Genomic DNA, 27,925 nt, shown 5'->3' on the forward strand with positions numbered 1-27,925 from the left:
TTTCTGGCCAGAAGGGACCCGAGTGTGTGGCGGGCTGACCAGGAATGCCTCCCAGGAGGAGAAGGAGGCTGGGCTTCCCTGCAGGCCGACGTGCCCCAGCACCCGCGTTGCTCCCCCGCAGCAGAGTGGGGAGTGCCTGGCTAATGCACTGGGTTCCTGTGGGGCAAGGATGAGGCCCTCTGGGCCTGGCTCAGCTAAGGGACCCCGCCCCGCCCCCCCCCCCATTGCCTACACTGCCGAGGGGCTCCTTGGCGGGTGCGGACCCTCCTGACGGCAGCCTGCTGCTCCGTGGGCCTAGCGACACAAGGGCTCCCCCCGCTTGCCAGCTCCAGCCTCCTTGCCCAGGGTGGCTGGAGGGCAGAGAGGCCGCCCTTTCGCCTTGCTTGGAAGTCGGGCTGCAGCCTCTACCCAGCCACGACCAAAGCCTTGGCTACAAGGTGCTCCCGTTCAGCAGGCCGCAGATTGGGATGGGAGGAAGCGTGTCCGGAAGCGGCCGCGGGTGGCCAGCCCGAGCTCGAGAGGCGGCAGCCCCGCCCTTTCCTCCGTGGAGGGGACCCTGCAGCCTCCCGTGACGCACAAGGGCACCAGCCGCAACCCGAGTCCATATGCTTCGGAGTGGTGGTTTTATGCCAGTGGATTAACCGCCACCTCCTCGGGTGATGAAAGGCCTCTCGGTGGGTTCGCCATGGGGCTTGGACACCGCTCCACTCCGCGGCTGCTCCTTCAGGGCATTGCTGGTTCTCTGGGGTGAGGATGCCAGCACTTTGGAAGAGCAGAGTTGGGTGGAGAAATCTTCGGGAGGGCACAGAACCGAGGCCCAGAGGGGGACGCCGTGCTCTGGCCGCAGGCCACATACCAGGGCTTGCAGAGGGCAGCTGGACAAGGCAGACCGAAGTGTCCCCACCCTGCTTCGAGCGAGCAAACGGGCTGAATTTCCCCAAACTCTGCCCGAGTGCGAGAGGGTGCTGGGACCACCAGGGGGCGCCCTTTCTCCACTGAGCCATTGTTAACCTCCCTCCCAGTAAGTTCTGGGCAGGGCTGTTGCCTCCGTCTACGGAGGGAGGCAGATGCGAGGGAGGCGCCCATTCACCCAGAGGCACGTCTCTGCGCGGCCTCGCCAGCCACTCTGCCCGTCTTCTCCGAAGCCTGGCACCCAGGCACAGGCTCAGGGATGCCGGGGCTGCTTTCCTCCCCAGGGCTCCGGGTACCTCTGCCTCTTATGGGCCGGCTCTTCCACCCTGGGGCTTAGGATCGAGTCCAAGCTGGAGGAGGAGGAGGAGGAAGAAGTGGTGGCAGGAGCTGGTCGGGCACTCAGCCGAGTTGGTCTCCAGGCAGCTCTGGGGCGGGGCGGGGCGGGGGGGTTGAACCCCACCCCACCCCACCCATCCCCGATGATTCATTTTCTTCACTCCTGGAAGCCCCCGCTTGGCGACCCTGCTGGCTTAACTGCAGGCGCCAGGGCGTCCGGCTGGGAGCTCAGTTCCAGAACCTCAGGGAGTTCCAGGGTTGGGCTCTGCTGCACCCGCTGATGTAATAATGAGGAGATGGGGGGCTTTCTGGCTCATGGGAGGGGGGCCTCCTCCTGTCTGGCACAGTTGCCGCCGGCTGATAGGCACAGACAGGCACATCGTGTTGAGAGAGGGGAGGCGCTGGACTCCACCCCCGCCAGCCTTAAGCTGCCGTCCTGGCCCCTGCAAGACCCCCAGGAAGTCCTGACTTCCCCCTCCCAGCCCGCCCGGCTTTGCTGGTCCCCAAGCCAGCATGCCTGCCCTTCTGGAGCCGCTCGCTTGGCCCAGCAGGTCTCCCCCCCCCCTTCCTGGCATGGAAGCAGCTTGGCACGGGGAGCGGCTGCCCCGGGAGGGCCTAGGCAGAGGGGCTTGGCGCGCAGTCCAGACTAAAAATAGCTGCAGAGTTCCAGCAGAGAGCTGGGGCTTGCTTCCTGCCCCCGCCCCGCTTGCCACCATGTCTCGGAGCGCTCTGGGCACGTCCTCCCTGGAGGGGCTTCCTGCTGCTTCTGCCTGGCTGGGCTGGGCCCAGCGGGCCACGGGCCTGCTCCGCTGGCTCTCTGGCCTCCTCGGGGGCCTGTGGAGGCATTTCCCACCCTCCTGGAAAGGCTCCGGGGGTGCCCCCCCGGGCTCACTGCCCGAGGCCTGGGAGAGCTGCCCTGAGCGGAGGGTCTACAGAGCCGGCGATGGAGACGCCCAGCTGCTCACTGTCCACACCGACCCCCATAGCTTCCAGGTATGTGTGGAGGGCAAGCCCTCCTTGTGGGCTCCCGGTGGGGCCTGGGCCAGGGCTCTCTGGGGGAAGCCTCATACCCCCTCCGAAGCACATCCACACATCCGGGGGGGGCCGCAGAGAGCAAGCCGGCAAGGCTGAGGCTGCCCCAAGCACCAGGGATGCTGCTGCTGCTGCTGCTTTGGCCAACCAGCCCAGCCGGCTGCCAAGTCCGGCACGTCCTGGGCCCGCTCCTGGTCAGCAGAGCCCCACTGACCCATCTCTCTCCCTCCCCGGCAGGTGGATCTGGGCCGGCTGGCAGCAGAGAGTGCCTATTTCGAGGCCCTCTCCAGATCGCGCATGCAGGAGGCCGCGGAGGGGCAGCTGCGCCTGGGCCACGTGCCCTCGGAGGCCTTCCGCGCCATCCTGGAGTGGGTGTTCGCGGGGCGCTTTGGCCTGGCGGAAGAGGGGCGGCTGCTGGCCGCAGTGCAGGCCGCCAGCTACCTGCTGCTGCCCGGCTTCCTGGAGCGGTGCTGGGTGGCGCTGGGCCCCCTGCTGGGCCCCCACAACTGCCTGTCGGTCTTGCGCTTTGCGGAGGCCACCGGCTGCCCGGAGCTGCAGGCCCAGGTGCACGGGTACCTGAGCGCCCACCTCTTGGAACTGGAGGGGCCCGTCCTGGGCCAGTTAGCCCCTCGGCTGCGGGAGGAGCTGGCCCGGCTGCGGCTGCGGGGCCCGGCCAGACTCTGCCTGCTGCGCAAGGAGAATGTGCGCGTGCCGCCCCCGGCCCAGCTGGAGCCCCTGCGGGGCCTGTACTGCCGCCCCCTGCCCCCCGAGGAAGGGGCCTGGCGCTGGGCCACCCAGCTGCCCTTCCAGGCGGAGAAGTGGAGCTTCAGCACCGCCCAAGTGCTCAACTACCTCTTCATCGTGGGCGGCTACCGAGAGGAGCGCGGGACTCGGGGCTTCGTCTTCCGCATGGCCGCCTTCCGCTACAACCCCCTGACGGGCAGCTGGCAGCCCACGGCCACCCCCAGCAAGGTCAGCCCAGGCACCCTGCGCAGGCACCAGCCTGCCTCCCCTCGGAGGACGACCCCACGGGGCTGGAAGCCGCTTCTGCTTCCCCGCACAGGGGCTAGGCGGAGGCGGCTTCGCTCGCCACCCGAGGAGCTGGCTGCAGTTCTGGAACCGAAGCCCAGCCAGGGGGGGGCGGGGGGCTGGGGGGGGCAAGCTGCAGCCTGGCAGCTACCCAGATGGGGGAGCCATGACGCTGAGGGCGACTCTGAGCGGATGGCAGCCCCTCTCCACTCCAGCCCAGCCGGCTCTCAGAGGTGCCCGCCAAGCAAAGCAACCCAGGGGGCCTTGGAAGCCCCTCTGCTGCCTCCCCCCCCCCCGCCAGTGCTGTGCTCTCACTGCCTGCTCTTCCCCCAGCGCCGGCGTCACTTCAGCATGGCGGTGGTCGAGCACCACATCTACGCCCTCGGAGGCTGGTACCTGGACTCCCTCCTGGCGCCGGACAGCAGCACGTGCCTGTACACAGCCGTGGAGCGCTACGACCCCTGGAGCGACAGCTGGGCCTTTGTCTCCCCCCTGCCCATGGGGGACTTCTCCTTCAGCGTCTCCCTGTCCCATGACTTGCCGCTCTGCACGGCCCACGCCGGCTCCATCTACGCCCTGGGCAGCGTGCAGCGCACGGGCGAGAAGCTCCTCCTGCGTTACGACGTGGCCACGGGTGAGCGGCCGGTGTGGCCCCCCGGGGGCTTCCGCGCTTGGGCGTTGCCTGGGACCCCCACCCAGCCCCGGGCCCAGTCTGCAGCGATGCCCGGTGCCCCAGGCTCACGTGGCTGAGCAGAGCCAGCAGGGGCCACAAGGGCTGCACAGTTGGCTTGCTCCCCCTGTGAACGTGCCAGGTGGGGGGTCAAGAAGAACCAGGCTCCCCCCCACTCCCAGCTCCCTGCTGCACTGGGCAACCCTGGCACAGCAGAGCATGTGGAGGCAGCAGGGCCATGCCCTGTGGGCACTCCATGGGGTGTGTCATGCTGCGGCTTCACTGCTGGGGCAGCAGCCAGCCAGGGGTCACACGGGGAGGGAGGGGGGAGGGAGGTGTTCTGGGGAAGGGGCCTGGGGGCCGCCAGGGCCGCAGCGGAGTCTGGGTTCCATCCTGCCGCCTCCTCCTCCTCCTCCTTGCAGACTCGTGGCAGGAGCTTCTGCCCACTCTGACCCACACAGACGCCAGCCTGCGAGGGCTCTACTTCCTGGGAGGCACGGAGCCCCTCTACGTGGTGGGCAGCAGCAGCACCCAGGACACGGCGGTGACCTCCTTCTGCCTGGGCCGCCGGCAGTGGGGGCCCGTGTGCTCCCTGCCCAAGTGCAGCTTGGCCGGGCAGGGCCTGGCTCTGGACGGGGTCCTCTACATGGCCGCCCCCGACCTGGGGGCCGTGCTGGAGGTGGAGCTGGCCGGGCCGGGCTGCTGCCGCCTGCTGCCGCCACCACCCTTCCCCCTCTTCTACGAGGCCGTCTTCCTCCTCCACTTTCCTCTGGCCGCCAAGTGTGGGGGGGAGCCTGCTGCCCTCTGAGGTCGCCCCCCCACCCTGCCTTCCCTCCTCGATGGGGGGGGGGTTGCTGCTGCTGCTGCTGCTGTCCTGAAACCTGCTCTGGTCAACATTGGCCAAGAAGGGGGGGGCTCACCCTGCCCTAACACAGCAGTTCAATAAAACAACACTCGTAAAGACAGCCTTTGGGGAAAGTCACTCTTTGCAACTGTGGTTTGGGACACAAAATAGTTGGTGTGTGTTATGTGCGAACAGGAACTCCCCCCCCCCGCGCATTTCCACAGAAACATGTAAGATGTGACATGGTTTCTGTGGGTAGTGATGTCATTGGGACCATCCCGCAATCTCATTAGTGAAGGAGCTGCTGCCATTTAATGAATTTTGCCCCACGGGGGTCTATGTGTGCGCGCGTGTGCATGCGTGCAAAGGAGCTGTGCCTCCTTCCCAGCCCCACCTTGTTAGGATGAGGCAGTCCTGCTTCACCTGCCTTCCGGGCACAACCCTCCACCACGGTACCAGATGTCATGTGGACAGAGAGAAGCCGCTGCCCCCTCACACCACGCTCGGGCCAGGGATCCTCCCAGGACACCAGTTTTCAGAGCGAGGCTGATGCCAGAGCAGGGGGTGGGCTAGAAGACCTCTCTATGACTGGGAGGGCAGCTGAAAGGAAAGGCCCCTTCACACAGCACATCAGCCCACGATGGGCTTTTCGGGGGGGGCAGGGACAGGGACACCTTGCTTTGGGACTTCCCACAGCCCCAGGGAGGCACCCCTGGCCACAAGTGTGATGGCCAACAAAATATTTTTGTATGTATACAATGAATATTTATTTACTGCTTTTCAATCAAAAGTTGCCAAAGTGGCTTACAGAGACATAAGTATGTACACACATGAGATGGTTGTATTTCCCCAGGATGCTGCCCAGGATTTAGCATGCAGCTTAGGCCCTGGGTATTGGAGAGAGCATTTGTCTTCGCCGTGAGCCCCATTGCCCCCCACCCCCCACCAGCCCCTTCTTCTGTGGCTGCCCTCGGCTCCCTGGGATTTCACTCTCTGCTGAAAGAAGAGCCTTCCCCATCTCTGACTGCTTTCAAAAAACTTGCAAAGGTGCATGTATTCACCCAAGTGCTCTAACTAGAACTGTGGTGTTACGTGGTTTCAATCTGTTTTATGCTGTAAACCACCCAGAGATCGAAGTTTGGGCAGTGTACGAACAGAGCAATGAATAGGTAGATTGATTTAGGGGCTGCTTTTCACAAAGACCTCCTCAGTGTGGATCTCACTGCAAAAGCTCTCTGTGGAGAGCAATCCCTAAATATTCCAAATCAAATCCATAACAAGTCCTGCAGTGGGGAGAGGGGCGGGTGGGCTTCTTTCAGGGGTACCAGGCGGGGGGGGGCTGGTCCAGCTGCCGTCTCTGCCTGGGTCAATCCTGCTTCCTTGTGTAGACGCACACACACACTGCTCTGCCCCCCCCGCCGCCGCCGGGTGCCCTCTCACCCAAATACTTGTCTCTATTTATAGCACGGGGGGGTGATTAAAAACAGCTGCTGGGCTGGGGCCAGGGCCGGGCCTTCTCCGTGACCACAGGCACATACACACCCCACCGTGCTCCTGGTCCACAGAGAGGCGCAGGAGCAGAGCCCCAGGGCTGGATCAGGCCATGATGGCCCATTTAGCCCAGCATCCCATGGTCTACAATGGCCATCGAACACCCCTGGAAGCCCACAAGCAACTGGAGGCATGCCCCATTGCTGGCATTGAGAGGCATCGTGCCTCTGAGGCTGCTGGAGCTGGCCCACAGGCACCAGACTAGTAGCCATGGAGAGGCCTGCCCTCCATGAATCGGTCTAAGCCCCTTTGAAAGCCATCCAAGCTGGTGGCCATCACCACTTCCCGTGGCAGAGAGTTCCATTGATTGATTCCGTGCTGCTGTGTGGAAGCAGCCTTCCTTTCACCTCTCCCGCCAGTCATAGAATTTGGGAGTGGGGAGGGGCCTCGGAGCTCTTCTCGCCTGGCCCCCAGCCCCGGCTCTCTTGGAAAACTTCTGAAACTGGGTGTCCTGAGAGAGGACCCCTGGCCCGAGTGTTGTGTGAGAGGGGCAGCAGCTCCTCTCTGTCCACCTTCTCGCTGGTATGGGGTGGAGGGTTGTGCCTGGAAGGAAGGCAGTTCGGTGAAGCAGGAGGGGCTCATCCGAACGAGGTGGGGTGGAGGGACAAAGGGGGCACAGCTGCCTCTGCTTCCATCCTGGGGCTCCATTTGCACCTCTGTTTTCCACCCTGCCAGAGTGTTGATGAGAGCTGTGCTGACTGCAGGCTGAACATTTGTCAGGTAGAGCGTCACGGTTAACCATGCAGCTCTACCTGACAAATGGCCAGCCTGCAGTCAGCACAGGGTGGGAGAGAGAGAAGCAAACAGAAGTCTGGGAAGGAGAGGCAGCTATGCCTTCTTTGCCTCCCCCCCCCCCCGCTTCCTAGCATGAGTAGCTCCTGGGAGGTGCCATGGGAGCAGTGCCCCCCCCCACTTGTAGGTCACGCAGAGAATGCTGCAACGCCCAGCTTTGTTGTCACGTTTACCTGGGCCTTTGGAAAGCATCCAGATGTGCTGAGGAGGAGGAGGAGGAGGGGGCTTGTGTGAGTCTTGCTGAGTGGGAGGGGGTCCCTGGCAGCGTGAGTGGGGAACGCTCTTCTCCCCACAGAGCACTGGCTCAAGAACTGGCTCTGCTCCTGGGCTCAGCACACACGGCCCCTCCTGCTGGCCCTTGGGTGACTCCTGCGGGACCCGCCCAGCCTGGTGGTGTGCAGGGAGGCCTGCAGGGCCGTCCCGTCTCCTCCAAATGCCCTTCCTCGGAGACTGCCAGGGGGCTGGCCCAGGCGGCCTGCTTCTGCTTGCATCCTGCTGCAGCGGAGGAGTCTCCGCCGGGGGGGCCGGCTGCTGGGGAAAGGAAGGCCAGCCGCCACGCCAGGTAGGGAGGGACCCCCCCCTGCACAGCTGGGGCGGCTTGCCTGGGCACATAGGGGCATGGGCCTCAAGGGCGCAGAGGCGCTGGCTGGCGGGACGATGCCCGGGCGGCCCACGGTTGTTGACTGGTTTGGGCTAGCCACCTCGGGGATCCTGGTCAGAAGGCGGGAGCTACAGACAGAACAAACCAGTCAGGCACAAATCAGTGGGGCGAGCCCATGAGAAGAGCCACGGGTAAGCTAGCCTGCTCTGTCCCTCTGCCATCTCCACAGAGCCATCCTGCAGTGCCGCCTCAGACAGCATGGATGCAAGAGGACAGGTCTGGCTCTCCCCAACCGCAGGCAAAGACCATAAATTGTATGGGGGTGGTGGAGGCAAATGGTTGATGTTTCCACCGAAAATTGTAATGTGTGTGCATGGCCAGCAGCTGATCAACCATGTCTATTGTACATGCTCCCTGATACGGGCCCTCGCAGGTGCAAACAGGCACCCGTTCCCTAAAAGCGCCCCGTAGGACCAACTTGGCCAGTCGGAGGTCAGCTTGTCTGATTTGCTTTGAGCAGGTGGGAGACCCTGTCGAGAGTTATATTCTTTGAGAGCCAAAATTGTATGGCACACCAGAATACGTGCGTAGGAACAGAGGAAGCTGCCCTCTACTGAGTCAGACCCTTGCTCCATCTAGCTGAGGATTGTCTACATCAGTGATTCTCAGACTTGGGTCCTCAGGTGTTATTGGACTTCAACTCCCATCATCCCCAACCAAAGGCCACTGAGGCTGGGGATTATGGGAGTTGAAGTCCAATAACACCCGAGGACCCAGGTTTGAGAATCCCTGGTCTACACAGACCGGCAGGGTTTCTCCAGGGCTGCAGGCGGCGTCTCTCCCAGCCCTACCTGGAGATGCTGCTGCCGGGGAGTGAAGCTGGGCCCTTCTGCTTGATGCAAAGCAGATGATGCTCTACCACTGAGCGACAGCCCCATCCTCAAAGGTGGCATGTCTGGGTCTCCTGCTTCACTTCAGCAAGGTGGCCTTAGACTGTGCTCTGGGACTTACCCAAAGACAGACAGACGAGGTGGATGGATGGATGGATGGATGTTACTCCTCACTTTAGTCTGGTCACAGCCACTTGGGATCTCTACAAAACACACACACACACACACACCCCGCCTTCTCACCGAATGTGGGGCGGGATCCCTCATTTAATCTGAGAAATTGGGGGGGGGGGTTTCAGCCCTTCCCAAGAGGCTGGCCGCCCAGCCAGGGTGTCGCTCTTGGTGCTCGCTTCTCCTGAGGCACTGACAGCCAAGAGCCCCAAAGAAGCTGCGGCGGGTCAGCGCCAGAGGGCACCCAAAGGGAGGGCAGAGAGTGGCCACTGCAAGCCCAGCTTCCTTGCAAGCGGCCAGACAGGGGCACTCCCATGGCCATGCCGAAGGAGCCCGTGCATGCCAGGGGCCCCCCTCTGCTGCAGCCCCTTTCTTCTTCAGACACATCCAGGGAAGCCTCCGCTCAGCGAGCAGGTCTATAGGGCTGGGGGGCGGGATGCAAAGCGCCAGGCCAGGCCAGGCTGAAGGCAGCAGCCGGAGTGCGTCCCAACCAAGGCAGGCCTATGCAGAGCACCAGATGGAAGGCCCTGCCAGTGTGGGGCGCCCGGCCTGTCCGACTCCTGAGGAGGCGCCTGGCTGGCAGAGGAAGCGACGGTGCAGATCAAGCCCGCTAGAAAGCCTCGAGTTCTGCTGAGGCTCGGAGTTCCACAAGCTCCGCGCTGCGCGCATCGTCTGCCATCGCGACTCGACCCACCCGCTGAGGTGGCTCCTTGGTGCCCTTGCCAAAGCGAGGGTCATCCATCCGGGCCAGGAACGCTTCTGCCGAGAACAGGGCAGTCTTCGGGGTGCCACAGGCCTCTTGGCTGCCATGGACTGGGCGCGCGCGAGGCGGGGAGGGAGGCTCCTCGCCATCTTTCTGCAACGGGGAGGAGGCGCGTCCCCCAACCCCATTGCGCGCTCCCGCCGCCCCGACCCAGAGAGAGAAAGAGAGGGGCGATGGGCTAGGCTGCAAGTAGGGCTGCCGCCGCCGCCCCCCGCCAGGGGGTGTCCGGTTGCAACCGGGGCGGAGGAGGAGCAGGAGAGGCCGCCGGAGCCCGCAGCCGAGAGACTGAGCCGCCGCGGCCTCCCCCTCCCGCCCCGTCGTCGAGTCCCCGGGAGGAGCGGGGGAGGAGCTCGCCTCACGCCGGCCTCGCTCGCTTTCCCCGGCGGCGGCGGCAGGAGCCCCTTGCCTGCCACGCCGCTCCTTCTTCCGCCAAACCCAAGAGGTACCGACGCCGCCGCCGCCCCCCCCCCGGGAAGCCCTGCGCTCCGCCGGCCGAGCGGCTCCTGCGGGGGGCTCTGCTGCCTCTCCTGGAAGCGGGCTCGGGGGGCAGCGCGGGGGAGGGGTGCCAATGGGACGCGGGTGGGGGGCGTGGGGGCGAGCTCGCGCTGCTGCCCCATGTGCCGGGAGGAGGGAGGGAAATGCCCTCCCTCCCTCCTCCCCAGGGAAACCAGAGAACGAGGGCCTCCGTCTGAGCAAGTGCAGGGCGTTTTCCGCCACCACCGGCCAGGCAGACCCTCGAGGCAGAACATGAGACCGCCAGGCAGACTTGAAGCAGCGGGGCGCATCCAGGAGGCGAGTGGTGCGCGGATGTCACGGTCTCTTCCACGGAACACGCCGTTTGTTGACCAAGGGGGCTTTGAAGTACTGGAAGCAAGTTTTTGAGTTAGACAGAACTCTTCTTTGGCGTTAGGCTTTAGGAGCTGAACCTGTGGCAAATGGACACTTTGTACCACGTTATAATGGTTTTTGTTACACTCACACAGTAGTGTTGTCGCGTTCCAGATTAACCCTTAAGCCACAGGGTCACTACGGATCTGCAAAGTGTGCTTCCGTGAGCTGGTCTTGTGGTCACAAGCATGACTTGTCCCCCTAGTTAAGCAGGGTCCACCCTGGTTGCATCTGAATGGGAGACTTGATGTGTGAGCACTGGAAGAGATTCCCCGCAGGGGATGATGGGGCCGCCACTGGGAAGCGTGTCTTCGTGTCTCGGTTCCATTCCCTCCCTGGCAGCATCTCCAAGATAGTGGGGCTGAGGGAGATTCCTGCCTGCAACCTCGGAGAAGCCGCTGCCAGTCTGTGTAGACAATACTGAGCTAGATAGACCAATGGTCTGACTCGGTGTATGGCAGCTGGCAGCAAGGGGCCATTCACATTTCCAATGCCTTACTTCAGATTTTACCTTTGCAATTTAGTGCTACAACATTGCAAGGCCAATGGTGCGGTGCGGGGAGAAGACTGAGGCCTCAGTTGGCCTGATGAGCACGCTGGTCCTCTCGGCACTTGCCCTGAGAACATTGCTTGCTTCTCATGCGCTAAGCCTGTGGAAAGATTCTCTCTTGTGTTGACAGCCTTGCTTTTGCTTCCCTTCACCCTGCCCCCCCCCATTGCTCATGTGCACCTGATGCTTCTATGTGCCCAGCAGAAGTGACCCAGGCTGTGACTTCCCCCACTTGGCCCTTGTCCAGCTCCATGTGATGGAAACAAACGCTGCCTGCCCAGGCTGAGCTCAGCGCCTTTGCCAGCACGAGGTATAAACATGGACATGTGCCAGCATCTCTGACTAGCAGCAGCTTCTTCAGCCTGGCTGGCAGAAGGGGGCAGCGAGGGTGATGTGTGATTGGGAGGGGGGGCTTGGGGGTTAGGCTCTCCCACCTTGCCCCTCCTGGCATTGCAGTCATGTTGTAGTTGCTACCAGGGGAGGGGACAAGGCGAGAGGAAGCCCCCAAGGTGCACATCCTAGAGAACGAATGACCAGCCTGCAGGCAATATTCTTCTAACATCCTCTTCTAAAGAAGCCTGCATTAGATCCCTCAGAGTTGAGCAACTATAGGCCTGTCTCCAACCTCCCATGGCTGGGCAAGGTGATTGAGAGGGTGGTGGCCTCTCAGCTCCAAGCGGTCTTGGAGGACACTGATCATCCAGACCCATTTCAAACTGGTTTTCGGGCTGGCTATGGGGTGGAGACTGCTTTGGTCGGTCTGATGGATAATCTCCAATTGAGAATTGACAGAGGAAGTGTGACTCTGTTGGTCTTTTTGGATCTCTTGGCAGCTTTCAATACTATCGACCATCGTATCTTTCTGGAACGTCTGAGGGTGTTGGGGGTGGGAGGCACTGTTTTACAGTGGTTCTGCTGCTACCTCTCAGATAGATTCCAGATGGTGTCAATTGGAGACTGTTGCTTTTCAAAATCTGAGAATAAACTGAGACTGAATCCAGATAAGATGGAGATACTTATTGTGCGGGGTCAGAACTCCAGAGATGATTTTGATCTCCCTTTTCTAGATGGGGTCACACTTCCCCAAAAGGAACAGGTACGCAGTCTGGGAGTACTTCTGGATGGACACCTCTCCCTGCTATCTCAGGTTGAGGTGGTGGCCAGAGGGGCTTTCTATCAGCTTTGGCTGATATGCCAGCTGCGTCCGTTTCTTGAGATGAACGACCTCAATACAGTGGTACATCTGCCGGTAACCAATGGCCACCGTGCATGATCAAATGGCCTCTGTAAGGCCCTAGGCCATGCCAGGCCTCACAGAGCCCATTTGAGCATGCACAGCAGCCATTTTGTATTCAGTGGCCATTTTTTTTAAAAAATATATTTTTTAAAAATGGCCACTGCAAATGGTCTCTGCGAGGCCCTCGAGGCCCACAGGGGGAGGGTGAACCTTTGCAGACCCCCCCCAGCCTTTAGGAAGCCCCCCGAAGGGGCTACAGGTAAAAAAAAATCCTTTAAAAATTTAATATAAGTCACTGTACACATATTCAGATTGGCACTATGTACAGAGAATCAGGGATTGTGAATACTGAGCTGAAGCTTATGATCTGGGATTGTATTCATTTGCTCTTACTTTGCTTCTTGTGATAAGTGAGTTAAATGTGATGTCTTAATAATATGGCTATTAATGGTGAGTTTGTCTTTGAATCAGTGTGAAATCCTTAATATTAAGGCCCACTGGGAGTTTCTTGCTCTCTTTCTCTCATTTTAACTGTCTTTCTGAAATAATAGAATATATTCCAAGCAGTGACACAGTTTACTCTGCATATTCTTTAATTATTTTCAGAGTATCTGGGAAAAGTCAAATTCTCCATTTATTTTTAAAACTTATGATGTAATAGTGATGCTACAATGTATAGTAGAGAATTAGACAGGCACTTCTGTTTAGTTTTCCAAGTATACCTCCAGAGAGTATTTGGGTATTTCATGAGCCCCAGCATACTGAAATTTGTCGTTTTCCAGCATTTTTTGGTCTGGCTACATCCACTGCTAAATAGTTCTTGAAATATTAAAAGCTTAACAAGCTTGACTTGTATTTTTGAGCTGATCTTATGGTAAAGTTATCTGAAAGATGGGTGTCAGAAATTTGGACAGGGGGCACAATTTCAGTGCTTGCCCTAGGCGCTATTTTCCCTAGATACGCCTCTGCCCTCTTCTGCACCTTCTCCAGTTCTACAATGTCCTTCTGAAGATACGCACAGCTATGGAGATAGAGGGAGAAGCTCCCCCGGCTGAATTCCTGCCTGCCACTCCCCTGCCAGGGCACAGTCCTTCCCATGGTGGTAACGCCTGGGTGCAGCCATTGGGGGCCTGGCACGCGCTCCCTGCCCAGTTAGTTAGGCCTGTTCCTTTAAGTGGAACGGGGAGACTGGCCTCCGTCGGCCTGGGGGTTCCATGGCAGTTGGGGCTCCGGGGAGAAAGGGTAGTTAGGCACAGGTGGGTGTGTGAATGCTGGGGGGGTGGTTTGGGCCGGAAGCCTCGTCTTCCCTGTGTTTGCTGGCCCAACCAGCATGGCAGCATTTCAGAGTCGTGGAGGGCAGGGGGCCGCCTCTGTGGAGCTCAGCTCTTGCATCTCTCAGGGCAGCGCAGGCAGAGATCCACCCTTCACCATCCAGCCACCCTGAGCAAGGTTTGCTTGTGCTGCTGGGCGGGCCCTTTGGAGAACCAGGAGTGGCCCTGTCAGCCCTCAAAACCACCACCTGGCAAGGCTCTTGTGCAAGCATGCCAGGCAGACATCCAACAGGTCAGGCTTTCCCCAGTGTTGAGATGCAGTGGGGGAAGCTGTGCTGGCCCCTTTGGCTCAGGGCTGCAGCATGGGGCACCGTTCCCCATGGACCCTGGGGCAAATGTCTGTGTGCCCCACTCTCCTGGAGGGAAGGTGCCAGGGATCTCCTTCCTGTCCCGGTGGGGCACGGCTGCCCTCTTGGAGATTCCTCCTTGGCATGCTGCCTCCTCCACTCCGACAGCCCAGGGAGGCTCTCCGGGGCCTGCAAGCAGGCTATGGCTGCTCCCCTGCCCCCCCCCCGAGACCAGCTGTTTGGTGGGCAGGTGGGGCTTCAGCGCGCTGTGTTCTCTCCCTGCCTTCCTGGGAAGCTCTCCAGCAGCAGAGCTGGGAGCAGAGAGGCCCATGCTGCCCAGTTCACACCTTCTGCGGTGGCAGCAGTGACAAATATTTATAGGTATATTTTATAATTTACCGCTTTTCAACAAAAAGTCCAAAAGCGGTTCACATAGATATAAATAAATAAAATGCCTCCCTGTCCCCAAAGGGCACACAATCTAAAAAAGAAACCAAAGGTAGACACCAGCCACAGCCACTGGAGGGATGCTGTGTCGGGGCTGGGTAAGGCCAGTTGCTCTCCCTCTGCGCAGTAAAGAGAATCGCCACTCGGAAAAGGTGCCTCTTTGCTCAGTCAGCAGGCACCTGCTGCTGCTGCCGCCTCTGTGGTGGCCTGTGCCTGCCTGAAGAACAGCCACGAAGCCCTGGAGAAGGCGAGTGGCCGGGGGGGGGGGACACTATGGCATGTGTGGTTTATCACCCCCTCTTGTATATTTCCAGAATGGTTTGTCACAGGGCTTTGAAATTGGGCAGAGATATAGGGCAGAGTGGCAGGACTCTGTATATTGGATCTGGGTTGGTCAGTCATCTGATTTTTGATTAATTTTTTATTTTTAAAAAACTTTTTAAAAAATCTTATAACTGGCTTGCTTCAAGGCACAAAATTACCAAAACGTGGACCATCATTCCACCCCTATCTGGAGAAATTTGCCCTTTGTCTTCATTAAAAAAGGGTAAAGCACCCCACTTGTATGCCCAGCCTTTTAAATCTCCAGGAATGAAACTGATTGGCACAGATGTAAGACATAATCGCTGGACTCTGTGTATTTGCTTTGAAGCAGATCGCTCAATCTGTTGGTTTTTAATGATTTTTTGAATTAAAAACAACAACTTCAAAAAAGTTCGATGTGGCTTGTTTCATGGCTGAAAATTACAAAAGCATCTGGCACTGCAGAGAGTGCAGTGCCTCCCCCCAGACCATCCTTCCACCCCCATGTAGAGAAACCTTCCCTTTGCCTTCCCAGAAAAGGGCAAAAGACTCCATTTTCTCCCATCCCCCACTCGTTAGATCTCCTGGAATGGCTGGGCAACGTAGGCCTTTGAGGTTGTGCACAGAAGTCGGTCAGCGTGGCAGGACTCTTGTGTTTTTTATTTCAAAGAAATCAGTCAATCCTGTGATTTTTATTGAACTTTTACAACCACCAGGAAGAGTTATCTGTCTATAGAGTACTTCATACCTAGTGAAACTAACGGTTGACATCCAAATAAACCACAATTTCCTCCCACAAATGCCATGTTCAAGTTAGTTTGTGATCCAGAAGGTCTGTGTGAGAAGCAAGTGTTGTGGTTTTAATTCTTGAATTCATTGGCATGATGCAACAGGAATTTGGCCTAAGTTTAGGAAGCCATTAGTGTGTGTGTGTGTGTGTTTGTGCGCGCGCGCGCACACACACACACACACACACACACACACACAGAGTGGACTTCTGTTCTGTTGCTGCTGAGGGCAGGACTGGAACCAAGGAGTTGACCTTACCTGGGAGGGAGGGGGCCTCATAAGGCCATCAGGTCCAGGCTGTGAAATGATCTAGCTGCACTCCTGGGTGGCGGCTGCTGCAGCTGCTGACTCCCAAGAACCCTTCTGGGGGTGGGGTGAATGCGTGAGCAGCCACGTGGGACCCAGTCCGAAAAGGGGCACTCCGTATCCCCCCCCCTCAAAAGGGGGCCCCGGCACAGCCCACCAGCCCAATGTCTCAAGCGCCACTTCCTCCCAGATGCCCCTGCCTGAGTGCCAACGTCCCCTGAGGAGACCCTGCCCCCAGCCCCCTGTGGTGCGGCCGTGGCTTAGGAGACCTTCCTGAGGGCCTTGGCCAGGGGCTTCGAGGAGAACGGCCTTCTGGAAGCTGGAGCAGGAGATGGCTTCCTTCCTGGCTGGGCCCCAGAAGTCATCAGGGCGGCAGTCCTGGCTGCCTTGAAAGGGGGGGGGGGGCAGTCCTGGCTGCCTAGTTGGTCCCCCCGGGCTCAGGACTGCCTGCACTGGCTGGCAGCCGCTCTCCAGGGTTCTAGGCTGAGGGGTCTTTCCCAGCCCACTGAAGATGCTGCCAGGGACTGAACCTGGGACCTAGATCCGCATGTCGAGCAGGGGGCTCTGCCTCTGAGGAAGAGCCCTGCCCCCGAAGTTCCCTTGGATCCCCACCCCACCCCCCGCCAAGATTCTTCCAGCAAGGATACCCTTTGGAGCCACAGGGCTTACATGTGTGGTGGCCAAGCAGCCTCCTGCTCCCCAGGTGGTCCTGAGCACCAGGACCCATCTGTGTGGGGTTTCCAGACAGGGCTTGCCTCTGAAGCAGCTTTGGTCCCCCTGATAGAGGATCTGTGCTGGCAGGGATGGGGGGGGTGCAGTTCTTCTGGAAGCATCCACCAGCCCCCTTCAAGGCTGACTGGCTGCCAGAGGTGGGGCAGTGGTGTCTCCGTTCTTCCGCAGATGGTCACATCGTCCTGAAGGTGGTGCTGGCGACTGCTGGTCTTTGCATGGGGCAAGGCAAGTTAGTGTGCCTGGTGGGGTGGGGGGAGTCCATGGGGGTGCTGAGTGCTATTTCCAGAGGCCCCTCTTTCTGCCCCACTGCAGGTCAAGGAGACTGTCCAAGATGGCAGAAGCCCACCAGGCGGTGGCCTTCCAATTCACCGTCACCCCCGAGGGGGTGGATTTCCAGCTGAGCCGCGAAGCCCTCAAGCAGATTTACCTGTCGGGCATCTCCTCCTGGAAGAAACGTTTCGCCCGGATCAAGGTGAGCAGGAGGCAGCCTTGAGTGGGACGCAGCAACCTGGCCGGCCCTGGACTTGCTCCTTCTTCGTAAAGGGCAGAGGAGGGAATTGGGCAGTTCTGGAGGGACTTGCAGGAGATGCTGAGAGGTCCATAACTGTATTCTGAGTGAAATACAAAGTGCTGGTCATAACCTATAAAGCCCAGAATGCAGAGGTGCACCTAGGTAATTTGGGAGCCTGGACCTCAAGCCCTTTGGAGCCCCCCCTCCCTGTCCCCTGCAGATTGAGCATCCTGATGATTGGTCAGGCAACCACACCCCCTGGGACAGACTAAAGAGGATTGGGGGGTCTCCAGGGGCTGTGGAGGCCCTGGACTTTGGCCCCGAAGTCCAGGGGTCAGAGCACCTCTGCCTGGATGGCTTAAAGGGTCCCGGGTGCTTGCAAGAGCGCCTCCTTGGTCATGAAACCTGATGCCTATAAAGATCAACTGGGGAGGTCTGGTTATGTTTTCTGCTGGCTTGCCTGGTGGTGACTCAGGAGGCGGCCTTCTCTGTGGCTGCCCCAGGGCTCTGGAATGCACTCCCTGTCGAAATAAGAGCCGCTCCATCTCTGGCCGCCTTTAAACAATCACTTTCTCAGGCTTTTAATTAAAACAACCTTTAGACTGTTTGTTTCACTCTCTGACATTGTTCTAATTGTTCTACTCTGAATTGTTTTTAATTGTTTTTATTCTGTGAAAGCATTTTGATTGTTGTAACTTGGATTATGGAGACTGCCTATCTATCTATCTATCTATCTATCTATCTATCTATCTATCTATCTATCTATCTATCTATCTATCTATCTATCTCTCAGGTGGCATATACTTGTGGTGGCGGGAGGGAGGGAGGGAGGTGAGTGAAGGATCTGGCCGGGCTGGAGCTCAGTGACAGAAAGTCCAGCTTGCAGTCCCTGGCAGCAGCATCTCCAGGTCGGGCTGGGAAAGACCCTTCCCTACCGGAGAAGACCCTGAAGAGCTGCTACCAGTCAGTGCCAGCTTCACTGCCCTAGCCTGACCAGGGTCTGACTCAGTACAAGGCAGCTTTGTCTGTGCTGAGCTTTACTCTGGGGGTTTCCTGGGCTCCCTCCCAAGCTCCAGGGCCAGCGAAAGCACGAGAATGTAAGGAGCGACACAGAGGAGGACACAGTCAGGCAGGCAGTCCACCTGCTGATGAAGGCGATGCTAGTTTGGGCGCTCTGCATGCCCCCACTTTCTGCCCGTGCGTGCTTGGCGATGCAGCGACGCCGCCTGACCAGCCAGCGGGGACTCCAGAGGAGGCCGTTTGGGGGGCTCCTCTCTCTTCTGCCCTGCCCGAGAGCCGCACCGCCTGGGGGCTGGCCACCCATCCCTGACCAATGGCCAGCCCCCAGGCAGCTCTCCAGCGGGGCCAGAGGGCTGGTCCTCCTCCCTCCTTCCACAGCACGTGTGGACTGCCTTGCTGTGGGGCTCTCTTGGGGGGTGGGTTCCACTCTAACGTGAAGTCGAACCCCCACCCCCAAGCCAGGGAGCATCCACCAAAACGCCCCCCAAGAGAGGCCATGCTTCAGGATGCCTCTTAGTGTACAATCTTGTGTGTTTCCTTAGGAATCCAATGCGTTTCGGCCAAAACGCTCCTTCGGGGCAATTATATTGTGTGAAACTCTTACAAGAGATGTCTGGGAGATGGATTCCTTTCTTACCTGAATCAAACTGCAACCAATGTCATCCTCAGCTGCCCCCCGCCCAGAAGTTGGGGGGTCCAAACTTTGGGAACCAGAGATTTGGCCCAAACACGTGGAGCTTCCAGTAAAATGCCACACATCCACAAGCATTCCGAGACGTGTTCTCTCTTCTGGTTGGCGCTCTGATTGAACGGCCATCTGAGTCTGCCTTCTGCAGAGGCAGACCATTGCTCTATCGGCCTGGTGCTGCTCATTAGCCCAGTGCCGTCTACTCTCTGACTGGCAGCAGCTCTCCAGCAGAGAAGTCTTCCCGCCTGGGATGGTCGATGCCTTGGGCTGAGTGTTCTGCATGTACACTGGTGCACTGCTAGCCCTTGAAGTGGTGGGCCGGCCAGGGCCGTGCGCTGTCCGGATGCCCTGGGGCCCCCTTGCCTGTCCCGCACAGCTGCTGCTGCTCCTGGCTCCATGGCCAGGGGGTGTGAGGGCAGTTCCCGTCCAAAGGCAGCGTCTGAGCAGGACTGTGGCCTTCCATTGAGGAGCAGGCTGGCAGCAAAAGGGGCAGCGTGTGTGTGTGGGGGAGACGCCCAGCAGATCGGTTGGAGCTGGATGGAGGGGGGTGCGGGTGGCCTCTCTGCTGCTGGACAAGACGGTCCTGGGCCCTGCAGCAGACCGGGCCCCAGTGCCACCCCTCCCTCCCACCCCTCCCTCCGCCTGACGAGGTTCTTCCCCACAGAACAGTGTCCTGAGAGGGGTCTTCCCCGGCACGCCTTCGGGCTGGCTGGCAGTGGTCGTGGCCACCGTGGGCTCCATGTACTTCCGCATAGACGTGTCCATGGGCCTGATCCACCACATCCAGGCACACCTGCCCCACAGGTGAGTGCCAGCCTCTGTCCCCCCCTCCTGGACCCTTCTGTCGCAGCCCAGCCTCCCTGGATATAAAGCAGAGGGCTCTGGCGGGAGTCCTTGGAATGAGGGGGCGGGAGCGCCCAGTTCTGCGTGAAGCCAGACACTCGGTGGGGCATGGCTGGCCTCTGCGCGGCTTTGCGGGGTGGGGGCATCCTTGGGGGGGGAGGAGGAGCCTGTCTGGAGCCCTTGGCTGGCCTCGGCACCCGGGCAGTGGGCAGGGTGGGGAAGAAGCTCTTGGCTCTCTGGGGCAAGGGGCAGCCTTGTCCTCTGAGGGCTGGCATTCCAGGGAGGCCCGGGATGGAAGAAGGCGGCCCCAACGGTCAGAGCTGGGCAACAGGCACCCCTCGGGGATGCTGGGGCAGGCGCTGGGGCTAGAAGGGCCGCCTCGAGTTTTCCAGAACGGAGCTGGGGGCTCCAGAATCCCACTGGCCACGCCCACCAGCTCGTGTCCCTGCAAACTCTCCGGCAGCATTTCACATGCTCTCCGGCTTTTCCACTGTGCATTCGAGTGCAGCCCGATCTACGGGGGGGGGGGGCGGGGAGACTCACTTTTTGCTTTGGTTGGGGGGGGCAACTTCAAACTCGCAGTAAAGCCTGAACATAAGAATGGCCCTGCTGAATGGGAGGGGGAGGCCTCTTTCATGCTGGGGACGGGACAGCAAGGCTGGCTGGCTGGCTGAGAGAAGCCCCTGCAAGAGGCCTTTCCTGGGTTCCTGCAGCCCCCCAGCTTGGCCACATTCCCTTGATGCCTTCCCTGTTGGGGGGCGGGCAAAGACACCCCCCCAGTACGCGGCTGACCAGCAGGGCAGGAGACCGAGACGGCAGTGCTACTCCTCTTGCTCAGAGACCCGTTGCCCTGTGCGGACGGCGGTTGCTGACGAGCCCCAGGCGCTCCAGACAGCCCACAGCTCCCACCGACTCTCCTTTTGGGGGCCACTCAGCAACCCCGTGGGGTGGAATCCCACAGTAGGTTCTGCACGGTGGACCCTTCCTGAAATCTCCTGGGGGGGGTGGCAGAGGCGCTCTGACCCCCGGACTGTGGGGCTGAAGTCCAGGGCCTCCTCCACACCCCCTGGGGCCCCCAAATCCTCTTCCCTCTGTCCTGGGTGGTGTGGCTTGTGCCCTCCAGGACCGACATGTTAAAAAATGATGCTTAACTTGGGGCGGGGCGGGGGGGTGTCCCAAAGCCCTTCAGCCCAGGCTCCCCAGTGACCCCGGGGCTCCTCTGGGTGGGGGCTCTGACCCCGCTCCACGGCCTCGGCAGCAGCCCCCCCTCTCCCCCCTCTTGTTCTGCAGCAGTGCCCTGGGCCTGCGCCACCGCCACCTGCTGAGCGCCCTCCTCTTCTCCACGGGGGCCTGGCTCTCGGGGATCCTGCTCTGCCGGCAGACGCTCCGGCTGCTGCTCTCCTACCACGGATGGATGTTTGAGCCCCACGGCCAGATCAGCTGCAGCACCAAGGTCTGGATGGTGAGTCTCTTGCTGCGGGGTGAGGCTGTGCTGCCCCCCCCCCGCTGTGGGCAGGCGCTGAGTTGCGCGCTGTGCATGTGCGATGGTGGCCCCAGACATCACAGTCATCACAGCTGTGGGGCTGGAATCAGTAGTGCTCAAGATGCATGAGGGGTGGTTGGCTGGGTGTCCATGGAAAAATGGGGGGGGATGCTTTGACACACACACACACACACACACACCCCATCCTCTGATCGCGTTGCAGGCCTTAGTGAAGGTGATGTCCGGGCGCAATCCCATGCTGTACAGCTTCCAGACCTCCCTGCCCAAACTGCCGGTGCCCAGGGTGAAGGACACTATCCAGAGGGTAAGGGGAATGTTGCAGTGCTGAACTGGAGGCACTGGAGTTGGGGAGAGGGGCTGAGGGTGGGCTGCTCGGGGGGGGGAGGGGGTCAGGTTGCCTGCCAGCTTTCCCAATGGCTCTCTTAAAGAGACCCCCGGGAGAGCATCTCCTTCGCATGCAGCGGGTCCCAGGTTCAACCCCTGTCATTCCCACCTAGGCAGCAGGGGATGTGCACGACACTTTTCTGCCAAGAGACCTGCTGCCAGTCAGTGCTGACAATCCTGGGCTGGATGAACTAAGCATCGGACTCGGAAGGCAGCAGCTTATAAGATCTCTTGTGCACACCCCTTCATTGCTGCCAGCCCAGGCATCTGTCCAGCCAAGCTGGAGCAGGCGGGTGGCAAGTGGGGTCAGTCCGAGGCCTCACGGAGGAGAAGGGTGCGAACGAGGGGCTGATGCCCAGCTCAGCACTCGCTTTGCATTCAGCAGCCATTCTGGGTTTCCCTAGAGCAGAGTTTGGACAGGGTGGCACACCCTGGCGGAACAGCCCCAAGAGGACTGGAAGAGGTGCCTGCAGGCCAGGGCTGTCTGAAGGGGAGGGCTAGGGGGGCAGCCGCCCAGGCCCCCCCAGGCCTACCAGGGCCCCACACTGCCACAGAGACCCAAACAACCGTGGCTCATCCTGCCCCCCCCCACTAGTGCTAGAGACAGCCCTGGGTGCCTGCCCCCACCCCCCACCAACTCCCCTTCTTTGCCCTCTTGTGCCTGCAGTACCTTCAGTCCGTGCGCCCCCTACTGGACAACGAGAACTACGACCAGATGGAAGCCTTAGCCCTGGACTTCCAGGAGCAGCTGGCCCCTCGGCTCCAGAAGTACCTCCGCCTCAAGTCCTGGTGGGCCACCAACTACGTGAGTCCCTTGGCTGGGGCGGCGGCGGCAGCAGCAGCAGCTCCCTGCCCCTCAGCCCCCTCCTGCCGCCTCTTGGCTCTGCCTCCCCCCCCCCTGCAGGCGCCCTGCTGCTCCCCATTCTGTGGTGCTTCTCTCCTCGCCTGCCCCTGCACGGCGCCCATCCCTTTCCTTGAAGATCCTTAGGCAAACCACCCCCGGCCAACCTTCCCATGAGTTGCTTGGCGGCTGCCCCCACCTCGTATGAGTGAGGAGAGCCTCCCGGCAGGAGGGGCTGGACCAGGTCGGCGCTCAGTCCCCTTCCCAGGGATGGGCCACCCCTGCTCAGGCAGGCCAGCCTCTGAGCCCAGCACTGCCGAGTCAGGTTCTCCCCCTGTCAGTCAGCTCTCACCGTCGGGAAACTGCGCCGGATGTCTAGACTGGACCTACATCCTTCCAAATGTTAAGCCTTCGGTCCTCGTCCTGCCCTCAGGCGCAAACGAGAACAAGCCCACTCCCACTTCTGTGGGGCAGCTGTCTGGGTCTTGGGAGGGGATGCCTGAGTCTCCCCTTCTCCAGGCTGAGGCTAAACGGCCCCAACAGCTCCTCCAGCTGTTGCTCCTCGGACTTGGCTTCCAGACCCCTCACCATCTGGGTTGCCTTCCTGTGAACCTGTTTATTAATGTCTTGCCAGAAGCGGCTCCTCAGTTGGGGCCGAGGGGGCATTGCCCCCCCCTTGCCAGTCCCCCCCCCTCTCACCAGACATACCATCTCTTCCTCTCTCTGTGTCTGTCTCTCTTGCTTGAATGTTGCTCGTGCATTTCTGCTGCTTGCCAGGAGGTGGCACTGGCGCTTGGCCTTTTTCCTAACTCCCTCTGTAGAGCCATTTCCTCCCTCTTGGGAGTTGCCCCCAAATGAAGCCATTGCCCTCCGCAGTCACCGCCCAAATTGCCTCAGCACCCATCCGGACGTGCCCTTCTTGCCTTTCAGTTCCCTCAGGGTGGGCAGGGGCTAGCCCAGCCCTTAGCCAATCAGAGTCGCTTGCAGGCTGCTCTTCTGACCAATAGCCAGCCATCCAGGGCGGCCCCGTCATCTGCTTTCCCAGGGTCCTCCTGGGCAGGCTGAGCAGCCTCTCTGGAGAGCCGTGTGCTGCCCAATGGGAGCTCTCGGTCTGCAAGCAGAGAGAGTCGAGAGCAGGGAGGAGCCTTCCTGCAGCCGGCCAGCTCTTTCCTCCTCACTCAGCAGCCCGGCCAACCTCGGGAGGCCCTGGGTCTCTCCAGCATCTGCTGGGGGCTCTTGTCTTTCCCTTTCCTTTTAAAAAACGCCACCAGCAGATCCAGAGATCTAGAGAATGGGGGCGGAAGTGGGGGACGGGGGGGACTGGCCCTACCTCTGGGTCGCTCTGCTACTTGCTAGCTAGCAAGCAAGCAAGCAAGCAAGCAAGCAAGCAAGCAAGCAGCCGCCCGCCCACCTTCCCTCCTCTTCTGGGACTTGAAGCAAAGCCTCCTCCTTCTTGCTCTTACTTGCTCACCTCTCTTGGGGGTGAAAGAGAGGGAGGGGGGTTACGGCTTCCAGCTGAAACAAGGCCTTTTCACTGAAGTCCCTCACTGGACAACTTCAGACGCCTCTTCTTTGACATGTGTGCGTCTTTCCTGCAGAAATATTGGTGCTTATTCTTGAAGGGTTCTTATTGCCTTCTCTCCACGGGCAAGCTAACGGGCAGGCAGGCACAGCTTGGAATGGAAACCGGGCCAGACCCAAATAGCCACGGAGCTCCACCCCTCTGCCGTCCTCGTGCACTCAGGATCCAACGCCTGCCCGGCCCACTTCAGTTGATCTCCTTAGCCCAGTCCTGCGTGGGGTGCGGAGGAGGAGGAGGAGGAGGAGGAGGAGGAGGAGGAGGAGGAGGAGGAGGAGGAGGAGGAGGAGTTGGAGTTGGAGAGGGCTGAGATTGCAAGGAGGGGGAGGGGGGAGGCAATGCTGGCAGAAGACGGGATGGAGCTACTGAGGGAAGAGGAGGCCGCGGGGCCTTACAGAAAGAGGGGTGTCTGTGTCTGTGTCTACTGTCCGCACTGAGCCCCTCCATGAACCACTCTAAGGGCAGGATCCCTTTACTCACTCACAGCCAACCAAGGGGCGAATCTAGCACTAAATTGGCACTCAAAGGCTGGCTGCCAAGTGCTGGAGTGGAAGGTGGAGATTTTGCTTGAGACAAGTAAACACCTTGACAGATGGAGAAAAGCAGGGGATGCTGGTTCTCTTCCTCTTCCTCTTCTTCTTCACTTAGGGCAGGAGCTGCCTACTGTCAGCCCCGCCCATGGTTAGGAACATCGGAAGCAGTCATATACTGAGTCAGACCCTTGGTCCATCTGCTCAGCATTGTCTACACAGACTGGCAGCGGTTTCTCCAAGGTTGCAGGCAGGAATCTCACTCAGCCCTATCTTGGAGATGCTGCCAGGGAGGGAACTTGGGACCTTCTGCTGTTCTTCCCAGAGCGGCTCCATCCCCTGAGGGGAAGATCTTCTAGTGCTCACACTCCCATTCATATGTAACCAGGGCAGACTCTGCTTAGCTAAGGGGACATGTCATGCTTGCTACCACAAGACTGGTTATCCCCAACTCCCTCTCCTCCTCCCCCCCCCACCAGCCCCAAGTGGCAGTCATTGCCACTAGTACGGGGCCCAACACACTGCAGGGCCCAACACACAGAGGCCCCACTGTAGCCCTCCACTGGATCTCTCCCTCAAGAAGGACATGGAGCCATTAATGAGTACCCATTGGATGTGGTTGTTCCACCAGCTGGGAATCCAACTCAGGGTAGCATTATCTAGACCAGGGATTCTCAACATTGGGTCCCCAGATGTTTTGGGACTTCAACTCCCATCATCCCCAGTCCCAGTGGCCTTTGGTTGGGGATTATGGGAGTTGAAGTCCAAAAACATCTGGGGACCCAACGTTGAGAATCCCTGATTTAGACCACATTTCACCAGTTTGTCAACAAGGAGGGAAACAATAGCTGCTTGCTCCTTCTTCCACCTCCCGGAAGATGAAGTTGTCCACAAAGGGCAGGTCAAGAATTTATAGGAGCTCCCACTCCTTGCAGAGTTAAGACTTCCAGCAAATGTCAGGGTAGTTGAAGACCAACTTTCATTGCTGCTCTGGCCTCAGTGGTGGAGATTGTGGTCCAAGAGTTCTCCGAAGCATCTTTGTAGCTCCTCAGATCCTGTTTTTGCCTCCAGTGCCTTGGTCTTCCATGGGATGGGCCAGTGAAAACACCCTTTGTGCCCCCCCATCAATGTTTTGTGATACCTCCCCAGGCTCTCAGTGCAGCCTCAGGGCCTCTCCTGCCTCTCAGAAGATGGTTCCCCCCCCCATCCAGTGCCTTTTGCTTTGCTCACCTGGGCAGCCAGGTATGGCTGCTTCATGAGAGATTCTGTGCTTTGCAGGTGAGTGACTGGTGGGAGGAGTACATCTACCTCCGGGGAAGAGGCCCCATCATGGTGAACAGCAACTACTACGTCATGGTGAGTGACGCCTCGGGGCAGGGCAGGGCTGGGGCCTCTCACAGCTTCCTGGCTGGTGCCCAGGTGCACCCACCCCCTTAGTGGGTGGAGTCTGGAAGAGCCCCACCCCCGCCCCTTGGGGGAGAGCCCCGCTCTTGAGCTGTGCCTGGGGAAGTGCTGCAGCCCCTGAGCAGGACAGCGGGGGCTCTGCCCTTCCTCTTCCCCCCTCTGGCCAGGATTTCCTGTATGCAACACCCACACCACTCCAGGCTGCTCGGGCAGGCAACACTGTGCACGCCATCCTGCTCTACCGGCGTCAGCTGGACCGCGAGGAGATAAAGCCCGTGAGTGAGGGCCGGGGGGGTGGCGGGGGAGTTCCAGGGGCCCCTCTCAGGATTTCTGTGGCCCTTGGGCAAAGGTGCCTTGAGCGGGCCCCTTAACACACGACTGCCCAACGGGGGCCTCCGTGGGCAGAGCGTGCCATTCCCTGGAGCGTCCTTCCCACTGGGCTTGGGTGGTGTCCAGCTAGTAGGGGAGATGCAGGTGCTTCTCCCCGCAGGCAGCGTAACTGGAGGCCTGCCTGCTCCCATCTGAACGCTGCTCTTTGGGAGATCTGAATGGCCAGAGGCTCCCCTCTGGGTGGTGCCACCTTCCGGGGCGAGGCGGGTGGCGACCAGGGACAGGGTCTTTCCAGTGGTGGCCGCTCAGTGTGTGTGTGTTGGGGGTGGGAGGTGCTCTCCCTAGGGGGCTTCCCATGGCGACCTCTGGGCTGGATTATTCCCCAGAGCTTTGGATGGGTGGTTGATTTCGTTGTTGCTCCTTTCCTTGTGTCTCCTCTGTGCTCTTACACAGCTCCTGCACATTATAGCGGTGCTTGGGCAGGAGCTCTTCCCCATGGAGTATGATGTCTGGCATTTCACTGTTCTAGTGTCCTGTTGTGGGATTTTACATTGTGGTTGATAGCTGCCTGGAAGCTTGTGCTGAGAGAGGAGGCCAAAGTCATTGAAAGCGACACACACACAGGGGGGTGGAGGGGGACAGGCACAGCGGCCCATCCTAAGGAGCCGGGGGGGGGGCAAATGGGAGGCTGCTGGGGTGGTTGCTCTCTCACCTGCCCTGCCCCATCACTGTGCAACCTGCAGGCTGGCTGTTTGCCAGGTAGAGCTGCTGGGTGGCTCAGGCAGCGCTGCTCGTGAGCCGGGGGGGGGAGAGCTGAGGAGCCATGTGTGGCCCCTCCTTGCGCTCCCCCTGCAGGGGACGGGGTCTGCTCTGAGGGCACCTGGTGCAGCAGCAGCAGCAGCCCTGCGGGAGCTGAGCAACAACTGGCAGGCTGCCCTCCACCCAGCATGTGGCTCTGAGCTCCAGCGTGGCAGGAAGGAGGAAGCGGGGGGGGGTGGCAGGGCAGGAAAGGTCAAGTAATGACTCCCCCTCCTCTTCCCCCCCCCCCGCTGTTTCCCTGCCAGGTGATGTCTCTGGGTGTGGTGCCCATTTGCTGCTACCAGATGGAGAGGATGTTCAACACGACACGCATCCCTGGCAAGGAGGCAGGTGGGTGCTGGTGGGCTGGGAGAGCAGGCATGGCAGCTGCCACGGGAAGGCCACCCACTGCTCACCCACTTGTTGCATTCACTTGGTGCCACCCTCCACGTGATGGTGGCGGCGGCGGCGGCAGCAGCAGCAGCGAGGTTATTGTCCAGTGTTTCTATCCAGCGTTCAGTGCTCTTCACGGCCATCGTCCCTCCCTTGGCTGGAAGGCGGGATCCCAACAGCCCACGTGGGTGTCAGCTGTCACAGCATGCCCATGTTGCAGAAGCCCTCCCCCGCACCCACCACCCCAGGAAGCTCAGGGCAGAGGAGGGAGATGCAGCAGGGCCTTCCTGGTGGCGGCATCGTCTTCGGGCCACTGCGCTATTGGGCACGTGAGTCAGAGGCAGCCCTGCCGTGAGGCAGGCCAAGCAAGCCACGGCCCTCTGGTGGCAGAATTCGGGGGCATCAGCAGTCGTGGAGCAGGACGCAGACATCCCATTGGGAAGTTCTCCTGCAGAACCCCCCCCCTTTGAAGCAAACGGGAGCTACGCAGGGACATTGTGTGCAGGAGATCTTCCCCATGGGATGTGGCCCCTATTAATGTGTGGAAAGGAGGGGAAGGGTGCAGCTGGGCCAGGAGCCAAGAGGTCTCTGGCCAACCTTGGATTGGGGGCTGCAGCCACGTCTGTCAAGAAGGGACTC

The 27,925-nt window shown here is 60.1% G+C and overlaps 2 protein-coding genes across 10 annotated transcripts in view; both read left to right on the top strand.

Moving 5' to 3' along the window:
- LOC128327723 (kelch-like protein 30) lies at positions 1 to 4,954 on the top strand. Of its 2 annotated transcripts, none has more exons than XM_053256871.1 (4): positions 1 to 674; positions 2,518 to 3,252; positions 3,643 to 3,943; positions 4,402 to 4,954. In XM_053256871.1, the coding sequence occupies exons 1-4, from the start codon at positions 660 to 662 to the stop codon at positions 4,785 to 4,787; spliced, it is 1,437 nt and encodes a 478-aa protein (XP_053112846.1). In that variant the 5' UTR covers positions 1 to 659; the 3' UTR covers positions 4,788 to 4,954. The 2 variants fall into 2 exon arrangements, with proteins under 2 accessions (XP_053112846.1, XP_053112845.1); XM_053256870.1 differs by lacking the exon at positions 1 to 674 and adding an exon at positions 1,369 to 2,241.
- A 2,702-nt stretch (positions 4,955 to 7,656) lies between these two features.
- Positions 7,657 to 27,925, top strand: part of CPT1B (carnitine palmitoyltransferase 1B) — a 31,359-nt gene continuing 11,090 nt past the window's right edge. The window contains exons 1-10 of one of the 8 annotated variants that reach the window (XM_053256108.1): positions 13,455 to 13,522; positions 16,630 to 16,686; positions 16,774 to 16,933; positions 19,345 to 19,484; positions 20,814 to 20,985; positions 21,230 to 21,331; positions 22,079 to 22,216; positions 25,640 to 25,717; positions 25,933 to 26,040; positions 27,160 to 27,244. In XM_053256108.1, coding sequence (XP_053112083.1) covers positions 16,793 to 16,933; positions 19,345 to 19,484; positions 20,814 to 20,985; positions 21,230 to 21,331; positions 22,079 to 22,216; positions 25,640 to 25,717; positions 25,933 to 26,040; positions 27,160 to 27,244 — 964 coding nt within the window. In that variant the 5' untranslated portion in view covers positions 13,455 to 13,522; positions 16,630 to 16,686; positions 16,774 to 16,792. The other 7 variants (XM_053256114.1, XM_053256110.1, XM_053256112.1 and 4 more) reach the window with 7 other exon arrangements.

The sequence above is a fragment of the Hemicordylus capensis genome, chromosome 5 (assembly GCF_027244095.1).
Source record: "Hemicordylus capensis ecotype Gifberg chromosome 5, rHemCap1.1.pri, whole genome shotgun sequence".
In the NCBI taxonomy this organism is placed as follows: Eukaryota; Metazoa; Chordata; class Lepidosauria; order Squamata; family Cordylidae; genus Hemicordylus; species Hemicordylus capensis.

Coding starts and splice junctions, on each gene's coding strand:
- LOC128327723 (XM_053256870.1), top strand. CDS start 1,762: ATGCCTGCCCTTCTGGAGCCGCTCGCTTGGCCCAGCAGGTCTCCCCCC. Junction 3,253..3,642: donor CCACGGCCACCCCCAGCAAG/GTCAGCCCAGGC, acceptor CTCTTCCCCCAG/CGCCGGCGTCACTTCAGCAT. Junction 3,944..4,401: donor GCGTTACGACGTGGCCACGG/GTGAGCGGCCGG, acceptor TCCTCCTTGCAG/ACTCGTGGCAGGAGCTTCTG.